At 53.3% G+C, this 13,346-nt stretch overlaps 4 protein-coding genes across 4 annotated transcripts; 1 reads left to right on the top strand and 3 right to left on the bottom strand.

The window, feature by feature from the left end:
- Nucleotides 1–278: 278 nt before the first annotated feature.
- On the bottom strand, nt 279–3,285 carry SODALDRAFT_279785 (DNA topoisomerase; the record flags this gene model as incomplete). Its single annotated transcript, XM_028608190.1, has 4 exons — nt 279–416; nt 486–2,807; nt 2,870–3,093; nt 3,237–3,285. The coding sequence occupies 4 exons, from the start codon at nt 3,283–3,285 to the stop codon at nt 279–281; spliced, it is 2,733 nt and encodes a 910-aa protein (XP_028465272.1).
- Nucleotides 3,286–4,122: 837 nt separating this feature from the next.
- On the top strand, nt 4,123–5,406 carry SODALDRAFT_401300 (ATP synthase gamma chain; the record flags this gene model as incomplete). The annotated part of the gene is made up of 3 exons (XM_028615330.1): nt 4,123–4,729; nt 4,819–4,952; nt 5,048–5,406. The coding sequence occupies 3 exons, from the start codon at nt 4,123–4,125 to the stop codon at nt 5,174–5,176; spliced, it is 870 nt and encodes a 289-aa protein (XP_028465271.1). The 3' UTR covers nt 5,177–5,406.
- Nucleotides 5,407–5,883: 477 nt separating this feature from the next.
- Nucleotides 5,884–9,320, bottom strand: SODALDRAFT_280057 (lysine-specific histone demethylase; the record flags this gene model as incomplete). The annotated part of the gene is made up of 3 exons (XM_028608211.1): nt 5,884–6,199; nt 6,443–8,874; nt 9,006–9,320. The coding sequence occupies 3 exons, from the start codon at nt 9,318–9,320 to the stop codon at nt 5,884–5,886; spliced, it is 3,063 nt and encodes a 1,020-aa protein (XP_028465270.1).
- A 915-nt stretch (nt 9,321–10,235) lies between these two features.
- Nucleotides 10,236–12,990, bottom strand: SODALDRAFT_334560 (vacuolar protein sorting-associated protein 33A). Its single transcript, XM_028612248.1, has 4 exons — nt 12,878–12,990; nt 12,602–12,797; nt 10,761–12,356; nt 10,236–10,644 (listed from the first exon to the last, which is right to left on the bottom strand). Exons 1-4 carry the CDS (start codon nt 12,953–12,955, stop codon nt 10,526–10,528), a joined length of 1,989 nt encoding a protein of 662 aa, XP_028465269.1. The 5' UTR covers nt 12,956–12,990; the 3' UTR covers nt 10,236–10,525.
- Nucleotides 12,991–13,346: the final 356 nt, after the last annotated feature.

The raw sequence follows: 13,346 nt of genomic DNA, 5'->3' as shown, positions 1-13,346 counted from the left end.
TGGAGGTAACCGTGATGCGCCTCCTGTTGCCAGAAAAAGGATAAAAGACGCTGCAGACTAGGACTGGTTTAACGAACGCCGTCCAAAATGGCCGGTCGAGGGACAAGGTATGCGAGAGAAAACGAGTAGGCGAAAGAAAATGCGTGGATAAAAGCAACCAGAGTTGTGCAAAATTGCAAAGCATCTTTAAAAGATGCGACTGATGGAAAAAACGGTATGGGAGATGGATGCCAAACCCCTGAGACTTTCACCGAGAGCACCTATGCCACATTGCGGCCCTAGAACTCCCACTTGTCGTCCTTGACGGATTGAATCGCCCAGTTGAATTTCTCTCGAAGAGTCTTGGAGAAGAACTTCTCGATCGGGACGTCGAACTTTCGAGAGAAGACGACCGTCAACCGAGGGTCGATGTAGTTCTAGAAACGTATCGTCAGCATATGGTGTGGGAATGAATGAACGGACAAGTCAGATGCATGTGTACTCACGATTTTACTTGTGCCCAAAGCAACTTCCTTGTTGTCGTCGCGATCAGCAGCCTGGAGTTTCAGAGTATTGATCCTCTCGTCGATCTTCTTGACGGCGTCCTGGAATTTTTCGACAGTAGGGCTCCTGCCTTCAGGCTCGACCTTCTTGGTCTTGTTCTCCTTCTTGAACTTGGCCGCCAGTTCATCTGCCGCCTTTAGACGTTCCTTAAGCTCTTTCTCGGGCATCTTTTTGGAACCCTCGGCCACGAGTTTATCATTGTCCTTCTCGAACTTCTTGGTGATTTTGGTGCGCTGCTCTTCTACGAGGAAGGCCTGGTGCGACTGGATCCAGGCTTCGTCCAACTCGGGATCCAGTTCAAAGTACTCGGCTCCCTTCTTCTTCTTCAGCTTCGGGTCGAGCTCGAGCATCATCTTCTTGCTGCGCCACTGCTGGTACCGGAGCCCCTTGATACGGTCGCCCAACTTCTCCATCTGTGCCGCATGACTGGCCCCGACCGTCCGCTTGTGGTTGCACAGAATCGCGACTTCACGGTTGCAGTCATTGTAGAGCTTGACCTTCTCCGCGATGGTGAGGTCCTTGACGGGAAGTTCCTGCAGCAGACGTGACATGGTGAAGGATGCATTGTAGGTACGGAAGACCTTGGCTGTCAGGCCATCCATGTAGCTCTTCAAGTGCTTGTTCAGCTGCGCAGTCGAGAGGCGGTCGAAAATATCGTCGCCGTCCGTCTTGGGCGGCTTTTTGAACAGCTTGAGGTTCTTGAAGACTTGCCGTTCGACGGTAAACTCGTCAAAGAAACGAATGCTGTCTTTGCCCAGGAAGTCGAAAACGACCGTGTTGGGCTCCTTCAAGGTGATGTGCTCGTATTTGAGAGAGCAGCAACCCACCGTCTCTGCTTCCTCTTCGGCGTTCTTCTCGTTGCCCGCTCGCAGAGCAAACTTGTCGATCAGGTACATGGCCGTGGCGCGCTGGCGATCAGCCATGACCTCGCTCTTGAGGTCCTTGGTATAATCCCTCCGGATCTTGAGGATGTGCTTCTTCAACTCTCTCGCCTTCTCAAACTTTTGGTAGTCGCTCTTGCCCTTCACCGAACTGCCAGCGGCCAGCATGACATACTTGTATGCGCCGTTGATGTTCTCTTGCCACGACGCCAGCCAAGTCGCCTTGTTATCGTGAACGACAGCTTTCCATTTGTGGCCCGCAGGAGGTTCTGGGATCTTGACCCCCTTGCCGATATTGATCGTGACGTCCTCAGGGAAGACCTGCTTCTTGATCTTGCCGGTCTTGGGGTGCTCGCCACGGCCACGGAAGAGACTGGGCGGTTCGACGCGGAAATTTCCGACCTTCTCCTTGCGTCCATTCCACAAACAGTGCTGGAACGGCGCCTCTCGCCTCTCCTTCTCCTCTTTGATAGCCTTCTTTTCCTCCTTCGTTTTGTTTCTCCTCTCGGCGGCCTGCTGCTCGGCATAGGAAGCGAGAGGCTCCCAGTCGATCTTGTGGAAATCCTTCACCTCGACCACATTGCCGTCCGTATCTCTAACGGGACCATGTTCCTTGATGATTTCCTTGAAGTCGTTGAAGTAATTCTTCTGGAAGGTAGGGTTGTCAACGTGCAGCTTCGAATGGTACATGGAGCCGAAGAACCAAGCAGCTTCTTCGATCTGAATGGGCAGTTGTAGGCGCTTGCCATCGTAAATGAGCTTGACGTGCTTGGGAAGCGGAGTGTACTTGTAGTCGAACAGCACTCCGTTGTGTTCCAGCGAGTCCCACTGAATGCTGCCATCTTCTTTCTTGGGCTCGTTCCACCACTGATCAGCGTCGTCCTCCTCTTCCTCCTCGGCCTCTTCGCTCTCTTCTTTCTTCACCTTGCCCTTAGCAGCAGGCGTGGCCTGTTTGCCTTTGGCTGGCGTCGCCTTTGCAGGAGCCTTCGTAGGAGCCTTCGTAGGAGCCTTCTTCTTCTTCGCAATGGGTTCGTCCGAATCGGACTCGACTTTGGTTCGTTTCTTGGCGGAGCTGACGCCGTTGGATACCCGCTTCGTCTTGGCAATCGGCTCGTCGTCAGACTCTTCCTTAACCGGCTTCTTGCCAGCCGCCTTCTTTGCCTTGCTCTCGCTCGCCCGGATGGCTTTGGCTTCTTTCGCAGCTTGCTTTTCGATAGAAGCCTTTTTCTTTGCAAGCTTCGTGCTGAGAGGTTCGTCGTCGTCGTCGTCGTCGTCGTCATTGGGGAGTGATGTCTCAGCGTAGGAGGGTGGCTTCCGGCTCTTCTTCAAGGGCATGTCGTCATCGTCCGAGTCCTCGACAGCTGTTTTCTTCTGTCGTTTTGCCTGGAGAATCGGGCTTGTCAGCAACGAAACTTGTGCCATCCCGGGCGTCGAGGGCAACATACCAAGGGCTTGTTATCATCGCTATCGGAACCATCCCGGTAATTGACTTTCCCGACGGAGGAACGGGACTTGCGCTTTGCGCTGCCATTCGCGGTAGGAGCATCGACATCCATGCCATCGACAACCGGGCCGTTGCGGATGGAAATGCCTGGAGGTGCAGGCTTAGCGTTCGATGCCGACTCGTCCATGGCTCTGTCATCGGCTTCTGTTACTCTGGCGGCAGAGACTGGGATAGATGTTAGAAAATGTCACTTGTGATGAATTGGTCGAGGTAATGCCGCTCTGTGGACACGAATCATCGAGGAAGGTCGAGTGGACGAAGGAGCCGTTCGAATGAGAGTGCAAAAGGACAAGTTGGCTATCACTTACCATGGCCATTCGACTTTGCGAGAGGCATATCGTCGTCTGAGTCGGACATTGTGACCATTTTTAGGCCCTGTGAATAGTTGCGGACCAGAAGGAAAGGAGATAAAGGGAGATGGGTTGGTGGTAACGAGAGTTGTGGTTTTCTGCTTGACAAGGAAAGGGCGCTCCAAAGGCACAAGTCTAAAGCCCGTAGTTGGCTTACAACTCGGTTGTAGGAGCAATGCGCAGGTAAAAGTTGGCGAAAAAGAGAATAGAAGGGCTGGGAAGTCGCCAATTTCCCATATGTATGTGTGGTAAAGAACGAGAGTTATCTGTAGGCCCGGAATAAGGAAGCGAGGAAAATAAAAACAAGAGGGAAGGAGAGAGAGGTCTCGATGATATGGGCCGAGCCGTTATGTAAAAGTGAAGAAAGAATCCAGATGGGGGAACCGCGCCGCCTCGTCCGCCACCACCCGTATTATCACGTGACCTTCCATGCGCCCCAACCCAAGCCAAGCTCGGTTTAGCCGGCAAAGCCCGAAGAGTGGACGTTTGCCAGGAATGAAAATAACCTCTCCCATCCGATCGATTATCTTCAATACACCTTACCGCTATACCCGTCAATTGACCTCGAGGATAATTGCGGTCGATTGAGTCACCCTTAGGCAAAGGCCGTGCTTCATTCTTTTCCTCAGTCATAATGCTTTCCCGCGCGGCAAGGCCAGCTCTGCGAGCTGTCGCTTCGGCTCCTCGGTAAGTGGCCATCAACCTCAGCTGGACTCCTCGGTGACCGGACGATGGGACAAACGGGGGGTCAATTGGGCCTGAAGAGCGACGAAAAGCGATGTGTTCGGAGGGGGCAAAAAAATAAGAGGGTTTTTTCCCCCATGGTATGGGACTATACTGATGGATGCGATGCCACAGTGTTGCTGGAACCACCAGCCCCAGCGCCGTCGCTACCTACGCCACGCTCCGTGAGATCGAGGACCGTCTCAAGTCGATCCGCAACATCGAGAAGATCACCAACACGATGAAGATCGTGGCGTCGACCAAGCTGACGCGGGCTCAACGCGCCATGACCGAGTCCCGCAAATACGGCGAGACATCCAACGAAGTCTTCGAGGCCGCTGAGACCAAGCCCCTCGAGGGTGAGGGCAAGAAGCAGCTCATCGTTGTTTGCTCTTCCGACAAGGGTCTCTGCGGTGGCATCCATTCCAGTCTGTCCCGTTACATTCGTCGTACCACGCCCGATGGTCCCCCCTTCGACCTCGTCATCCTTGGCGAGAAGTGCAAGGCCCAGCTCGGGCGTACCAACGGCCAGAACATCGTCCTCAGCTTTGCCGGTATTGGCAAGGACGTCCCTACCTTTGCCGATGCCCAGGCCATCGCCGACCAGATCACCCAGCTCTCCGGGGATTACTCTGACGTCAAGATCCTCTACAACAAGTTCATCAACGCCCAGAGCTACGAGGCCGCCATCATTGAGGCATTTAACGAGGAGGCTATTGCCGCGTCTGGTGAGTTGGCCCGGTTGAAGACATCTCGATAGGACCCCTTGGAAGAAGTTCTAGCGTTCTGACGTGTTTCTGTCTTTGTCTCTTTATAGCCAACTTCTCTGCTTTCGAGGTCGATGACGAGGTTCTTGCCAACCTGCGCGAGTATTCTCTCGCCAACTCTCTCTACTGGGCCCTCGCTGAGGGCCACGCCTGCGAGCAGTCTGCCCGGCGGAACGCCATGGATGTGAGTACTACTACTACGGATTTTGGCTTTTGGACACCCAACGGTTTTCTATGCCAAAGGAGTCTCTCGATGCTGACACGCACTTCTCCTTACAGAACGCCTCCAAGAACGCTGGTGACATGATCAGCAAGTACCAGATTCTGTTCAACCGAACCCGCCAGGCCGTCATCACAGGCGAACTGGTCGAGATTATCACTGGTGCGACGGCCTCAGAGGACATGTAATCGATGGGGACACACGAGCCTGGAGAAATACCATAGCATCCCTTTTCCCTTTGTATCAAGCTCTCGAAATGATGGCGATACATGCCCTCAGTGTACCAAACCCTTCACAATAAACTCCTCCTAAACCAAATGTAGTGCTTCCTCATGTTTCAGCCGCCACATTGCCGATCTTCAGTCGGATGCACAAGATAGATATTTGGAGAGTTCGTGCAGGAATGAAGTCTCGCAAATTTTGCTGAGAACAACTCGGGGTTGAAATTACTATTCTATTTGTCGTCACTTTCGAACGAAGCCGTGCTCAGAGTGCCAACGCCGTTCCCGTTCCCGCGCCCACGCCTCTAACTACTGAGCCTTCAGGGCCGCCAGCGCTGTCACGATGGAATATCCTCTTTGGACGCCTCAAGTTGAAGTCCCTACCGAAGCACCCAAGTATGACGCCTGGACGATATCATATACATATTCGCAAAAAGAAAGGCAAAAAAGCAAGAGGAAAAAAAGAAAAAAGAAGAAGAAAAAACTAAAGAACCAGCTCTCCTTCATAAAGGAGGTGGATCTGTTGTGGTTTCTCGGCCACACCATGTCGCCAAAAGAAAACGAGGATAACCCGCGCAAGCAGTCCTTCCCTAATGCTTTGCTCCATGCCCGTCCGCCAAAGCAGCACATGCATCAAGCAAATGGCCCGCGTTTCTGAATCGTAGCATTAGACGTCAGAGATCAGGGTCATCGCTGCTCTCGGCATAATCAATAGGCCTGCTTGTCTTGCGGTGTTTGTTCTTGTGTGGACTACTGCTGCCACCGCCGCGCCTGCCTTTGTCAGGCGTCTGGCTAAGGGAGTCTGATGTCAATGAATGCTCCTTTTCGTACTGGGCCCGCAGGATGGCACACTCCTCATCCCACTTGGCCAGCTTTTCCTCGAATTCCTCTTGTAGCCGAGCGTGTTCCGTCTTGAGCTGGCCAGCCTTGTCTTCGTAGGGTTTCCGCTCTTCCGGGCCGGCAGCCCTCCACATCTTGGATGTCATGTTCCTAACGTCGTTGGGAAGGACCTTCTTTTTAGTCGCAGCCCGCTCCTCCTCGCACTTCTTCTTCGCCACCTCGAAGAAGTCCTTGCTGAAAAGAAGATAGGCATTGGCAGAACACTTGCCAGGAGGCTCGGGACGCTCTCCGATCCGACCGACGACGAATTTCAAGGTAGCCCTCTCGAACGCCTCGATACGCGCATACTCTGGATCTCTGGCCTCGCGAGCCATCCGACGCTTTAGTGACAACGGCCTGCTTTCTTTGGGACGCTTGAGGGGCGTTGGGACATCGATCGGGCCCAGGAGGGCATCCCATACCTCCGACGCGGCCCGCAGTCCGGATAAGTATGCGCCATGGACAGTGGCAGGGTGTGTACCACAGGTGTGCTCCCCGGCAAAATATAAGTTGCCAACGGGGCGCGCCATGGCATCGTAGTCATCGATATGCATGCCGGGTCCAGATGACGAGTAACTGCCCCTAGCAAACCGATCTGAAGCCCAGCGAGTGACTACCGCCTCCACAGGGTAGGGTACACTCCGACCAAATATCTTGCGTAGAAGAACGGTGGCTTCCTCAATGAGGCTGTCGTTGCTCTCATGCTCCGTGTCAAATCCGGCGTTGCCAGCCATCAGAGCCACGAGACAAGGCAAGCCCGTCATCTTGGAAACATTGAACCACTGGAAGAAGCGCCCACGCCTAGAAGCGTACTCGCTCTGGATCAAACTATGCTTGTTGGGAGCGTCCCGAAGAACTCCAAAGATGTGTCGGCTAGTGTCCCAGAAAGGTTCTTTGTAAACCAAAATCACCTTGTTGAGGACACCGAACCCGATGCGTTCGATGGCACCCTGTTTCCATTCTGGAAGGGGTGGGTCGAAGCCAACGCTGCCTTGCTTCAAAACGCCCAGTGGAATAGTCGAGACCACAATGTCGGCTTCAACAGCGGTTCCATCTTCGCATTCTACTATGCAGGGAGCAGGAGAATCGCCGGTTGCGTATTTGATATTCCGAACCGGTGATTTTGTCTTCAAGTCGAGGGGTGTCGGGCATTCCGCAAGACCTCGGGGAACGGCTTGATACCCCCCTACCACCATGGTATGCTTACCGTCCCACTCGTAACCGGCATCAATGTCCCAGCCGCCAAGGCTGAGTTTGTACAGATTGGTAGCGTTACTGTACTCCAAATTCGCGATGTGCCAGTTGAGAAGACGGTGGTCTAGAGCGGCAAGGTCGACGAGGGACCGGTACTGAACGATGGCATCGTCGAGCACGGAACCCAGTGTCGCATCAGGATTCGATGCGGCTTGGGAGAGATCTACAGTCGAGTCCTCGTGAACACTGTTCTTTAATGTCCACCCAAACTGTGAGGCCCTGGTTGAAGCTTTGCTGGTCGCTGGGGTACCCGGCTCTGTGTGAACGCGACCGGTCAACTTGTCAGAGGAGACTGGAACGCGGTTCACCCGCTCAGGTACGTTCTGCTCCGAAACAGACGGTGCGTGTGGAAGAGCCGCCAGGGCCTCTTCCTGCTCGCTAATGGTCCTGGTCCCATCACTCGTGATCTCACGACCCGTCTGGATAAGTTGTAAATTGCCCCTGATGAGCTTGGAGGGTTGTGTTTTGAACTTGAATTCGCTAACGCGATCGAGACAATCATTATAAAGCTTTTCCACTCGATCATCTCTGAGTGGCTCCACGGGACGGCCATTGGAGTCGTACAGTGTGGTATCCGATTTCAGGACTCGGAATGGGAGGCCCAGCTGTCCTCGAACAAGAACATTAACCGGGTTCCCGCGCTCGAATCCCGTGATAATCATCCCCCCCATTTCGGCAGTATGCCGCTGCCCGTCGTACCCTGGCAAGGGTGTCTCCGGTTTTGTCTGAAACTCGCGCGAGTACACCCTGCCCCCAATGCGGCGTCGACCTTCGAGGACAACAATTTTGGGCGGCAGCTCGCCGCGCTCCGCAAGTTGGTCGGAATATTGCTTGGCCAGGGCGTCCATTTGCCGTGCGCAGCCAAGGCCAGCCATGCCCGCGCCGATGACCACGATCGTCTTCCTCTTTCGGTTGCAAGGGTTCTCTGTTGAGATCGTGGGAGCCGGGGGGAACTCCACACAGCCGTAGTTGATGTAGGCGTGGCGCAGAAGCCAGTCAAAGCAGACGCTGGCCATGTCAAACCATCGCGCGTGGGCCGCACATCCCACTGCTGCTTCACGGGTCACTGGCCTCCTGACGTTCGAGTACCATAGACGCAGAATGCCATTTCTGATCTGGAGATATGTGGTCACTTGCGCTTGCGTGATGTGCTGCCGCAGCAACCGGTATTCCCCCTCGTGCAGGGAGTACGGATCAAGTCTCGAGTGTTCCGCAGCACGGAGACACTGTGTTGCATATGTAACATCGTCCATTCCCGCAGGTATCGACGATCTCGGCTTAATGTCGAATGCCCTACGAGGGGTGGGCTGCGGGGAGGCCGGGGGGGAGGCTGGGGATAGGTTCCGAGGACGCGGGATAACAAGTTCCCTTATCGCTTCCGAGTCGACAGGGGTGGTAGCTTTGCTAGACACGGATGGCGGGATTGAAGATAATTCGGACTGATCCGACACGTGGGACAAAGGTGATTCGAGTGAGCGGTGACCAGTTTGAAGGTGACTTGAAGTAGTCGAAGGAGCTGGTGGTGCCCCGGTCTCAGGGGCTCTATCGGATAGTTAGAAGAACAAGTTGTACTGAGGAGCCTCAGAGATGTGGCAAGCTAGGAGGGTGAGGGGGTTCGATTTAAATGGAAACCTGTCCGAGAAAAGGCGAGACAGTATGTTACATACTCAGCATGAAGCGAGGTGGTTGAAGACCCCATATCTGAATCTTCTAGACCTGGGCCATCGAGTTCCATGTCTCCGGATTGAACGACGATTTCAGACCCAATTTCCGAGACTGGTCCAGATGAAGTATGGCTGCCGGCGGGGGACTCAGGGTCCTCCCGAGGAGATGGGGATGGGCGGTGGCTGAGGCCCCCTGATCTGGGTGGTGTCGAATTTGATATATATGATGATGAGCCGACACGCCGAGGTTGACTGAGCGGTTCTTTTCCAAGTCCGGTTCCCAAATCACTCGGAGATCTTGGGCTCGTTCTCATTGTAGAATGTTCGTTCCGGGCCCGAGGTTATGTCGATGAGCGAGTATGGGAGACGGTAGTTGCGGATGGTGGCTCGGCCGGAGCGAAGGGACGGCCCATCAGAGCAAGCTTGCACCGAGCCGCACGCAGCCCTGACCAGAACTTATGGTGTCAGTATAGGTCTAAATGGCCTTAGAAAGCAGAGTTAGTGTATTGATCAACGTTTATCTCTTACTTGGGATCTGATATAAGTCAACACATCTTACCTATCGGTTCAAGGCTCAAAGAGTCAAAAAAGATGATGACAGTGGCACAAGTCCCGGGATTGGCGCTTCAAGAGATTGAAGCGATCAATTGTAGCTCCAGAACCCCTCAGTGGCTCTAAATAGATGGTGCCGTAAGGGAATGCCGGGCTAATCGCCCCTGAGATTGGTGAGGGAGAATTGATATAACTCAGCAAGTGCTGGGCCCATCGTCCTGTGATCCCTCCACATCCGAGTACTTTGCCCGCGCTACTGTCACGTGGTTCCCCCCCTGTACCCTCATGATTGGCAGTTCTGTGCGACGTCCAACGACTCGCAGTGTCAAGCTCCATCATTCTGATTGGAGGACAAAGGCTGGAGATCATGTGATGAGCCCAAGACAGTAAATCGATCCAAGCTCCGCAATTCAGGTAACGGCCTCTCGTGGTACAACCTGCTTCAGACCCGGTGTTCCGTGGATTCAACATTCCCCGGTTACTTATCCCATTGATATATTTGGGACGACGATAGTTTCTCGCAGAGTCTTTCTGTTACTTTGGATTTCTTTCTTCCGCTAAGACCCGCCCTCCGTCCGGACTTCACGCCGACATCACGAATGACGATGAGCGCTACTCCTCTGTGGGAGCTCTAGCCGTAGTTACAAGAACTACGGCCAAACCAGGCTTCCGTGAGCGGCCTTCAAATGAGACGCATCATAATAGCGGAAGATAACACAAGTGGTATCAGAGACAGACGTCACATCTGGTGGGTGACATTTTCGAACATCTGTAATCGCCTCGGAGTAAATGTCGAGGGTCCAATGTTTCCATCATGGTATTAATCCCCCAGCCAGCTATTGTCTAGGTACTAGAACACGCCCAGTCAGGAGCCTCCCCATATCGACAGTGATCGTATCCTTAATCCAATCATGAACTCTCGAGTTGACTCCGAACGCCTTTCCGGTATTTGGGCATATCACGCCCGTTATTGTGTTGAGATACCCGGACTTGCATTTTTCGAAAAGGATTCCTTCTCAATCGCCGCTTCCATCATTCTGTTCCCGCTGATGATCGATGTTGTGCAGATGACGATGTTTCTTCGGCCTAATCATGCAACAAATGTCAGTACCCCGGCATTAGCAATTCGTCTGACAGAGAGGGAAAAAGAAAAGAAAGAAAGAAAGAAAACCCATAAAGGGCGAGGCTAAGGTCAAACATACCTTCCTCCTGCTTTGCGATAAAGCGGAGAGCTGCGATCTCAGTAAATGTGATGCCTCCTAGAAAGACAACAAAGACAGTCTGCTTCTCTGCTCCGCCCGAAAGGAGAGCGCGAGCCTTGACAGCTTTATCCTCGCCCTTCTGGAGCTCGTAAAATGTTTGTCCTCGGACATGTTTGACTGCTTCGTCGAAACCATGCCATCCCTGTGCCGCAGACGAACCAGTTGTCCCTGTCACGCCATTGCCCTTGGTCACGGTGAGTAGGTATTGCTTCTGGAGAATGCATTGTACCAGCCGAACTGACAGCGGAGCATAGCCACTATACACATATGCAATATCGTTCGGGTCGTCCTCCCGCACCTCATCCACAATCAGTCGTAGAAGTTTTCGTAAATGCGTGTAGTTGGTCTTGTTGCCTGCTCCTCCGACTGCCCCCGACATGGGTATCATGCCCGCCAGGGGCGAAGATCGGGATAGGAAGAGTTGGAGTTTCTCCAGAGAATGGAGGGTCAATAGATGTTGGTAGCCATAACCTTCTAGAATCAGGCGCCTGAACTGGTCGTATTCCTTGGGTTTGACGCCGCCTGATACACACGAGTATATGCAAAGCAATCTCAGAACTTCAGGCAGCGGCGTTCCCCTAGCAATGAGCTCCTCGATAGCGTCGAACTGCGAGGAAGGGTCTGCACCGGCAGCCAAGTTCTGTTGGACCTCCAGGAGTCCCTTAAACTGATCGGTTCTTGTGTACTTGACGATCTCTTCAGCTAACCCGGTGTGTATGCGGAGGCTGTGGTGTTCCTGTTGATACGCGGGAAGCTTGCTCACGAAGTCCTTAAGCTCAGCGATCGATTTGTTACTATTCCGGCCTTCGTAATCCTTCTGCACGCTCTGGAGCCTCCGGGCTTGTTGGCCTAGGAAACTCCCAACAATGGCAAAGTTCTTGTCGCGGAGCAGCTCAAATTGCTTGTCGGATGAATCTAGTTGTATCTTCCGTTTCCGTGCCTGCGCGCTTGGTGCCCCCGCCGCAGACCCTTGAGATGGGGCTCCCACGATGGTCGTGTCCACCTCTGCCTGACAGTTCTGTATGCCGAACACCTCGTCAATGAGACCCTCATAAGTCAGCTGAGTGAGAAGAGGGGTGACGAAATCGACTTCGCGTTCAATAATGATAGCGCTTTCTATAGTTGTGCTCGGACTCAGGCCGCCACTGCGTTGGGTCGTGCTCGTGTCATCGCCGGCTATGATCTCTTGTCGCATGCGCGAGAGCAAGTCGGCCACGCGTTTCGCGTTGTCGCCTTTGCCAATGACCCGAGGGAAAAGCCCGTGTTTCTCTTGGATTCCCATCAATGCCTTGGCCATCAAAAAGGAGGGCGTCACATCCTTGCTCAAATATATATCGCGGAACGAGTCTTCAAGTTCAAGGGATAGCACATCCTTTTCCAAGGGGAAGAAGTAGAGCGGTAGTTCGGAAATGTTGACATCTCCCAAGACGCCTGCCTCTTCCAATAGTTTGTCCGAGACAACGGTCCGCCGGGGTACCCAAAAGATGTGGAATTCATGGCCGGTTTGGCTCTCTCGCTGCAATCGTCGGATGTGATCTGATGAAAATGTCAGCGCGTTATGATAGCATCAACTTCTGTGAATAGGACGCAAGTGATGCTATAGGAGAACGTGCATATTTCAATATTCGGCTCACTGACGGACGACGAGGAGTGGGCTTTATTCCTCAAAGTCTACTTTGGAGCCAACTGAAGTAGGCTACGCGCGCAGCGGAAAATAATTGAGAAAGACGAGAGTATGATATGATAGCGCTACTAGGACACGACACAGGAGAGATGCTAACCTGCTATGGACGGGGTATGCCGTGCACACTCGCCACGGGCGACGAAGATGACATTGCGCTGGCTCGTGTCGGTATTGTTGTTCTCCAGAAAGAAGAACTTGTCGACGCCATACTCTTGGAGGGTCGCGACCTTGACAATGGCTCCAATGGGTCCAGCCAAACTACGCTCAAGAACCAAGTTCTTCTTGCCACGAACCTAGAGAGGAACGGGTGGTCAGCCATGAGGAGGGCGAGTGCGATGAGGATGGCAGACGGGGCAGAGAAAGCCTTACGTACTCCCTCGAGCAGGTTCAGCAAGTCTCTGCGAGCTCTGTCTTTGATCTGGTCTGCATCAAACCCAACTCGAGAAGCCATTTTTGCGGCCCCATGTGGTTGAGAGGACGAGCCGGTGGGTTAGCTAGCTGAAGCTCGGTGAGGAGAAGGGAAGGAAAACGAATGGCGAATGACCAGGAAAGGTCGAAGCTTCATTCCGTCAGGTGGATCTGTACAATGAAGCTAATAATCCTCCGTAGCTACCTACGAAGTACATCATAGTCATCAATCCAGCCCTGGTCATATGACCGACCTATCAGAGAGCTTTCAGAATCACTACCGGTGAGGTACCTCAGATCATGCACAAATAGTATGACGGCCCTTCTCTTAAAACCCGCCTGTCGGCCAACATGGAAAAAGGCAGACCGAGTAAGTAGTTGATTTAATAATACTTCCTACGAACTCGTGAATGTGTGGCACGAGTTCTCGTGCA

The sequence above is a fragment of the Sodiomyces alkalinus genome (assembly GCF_003711515.1).
Source record: "Sodiomyces alkalinus F11 unplaced genomic scaffold SODALscaffold_7, whole genome shotgun sequence".
In the NCBI taxonomy this organism is placed as follows: domain Eukaryota; kingdom Fungi; phylum Ascomycota; class Sordariomycetes; order Glomerellales; family Plectosphaerellaceae; genus Sodiomyces; species Sodiomyces alkalinus.
The sequence above is the reverse complement of the archived record's forward strand: the minus strand, read 5'-3'. Positions and strand labels throughout refer to the sequence as shown.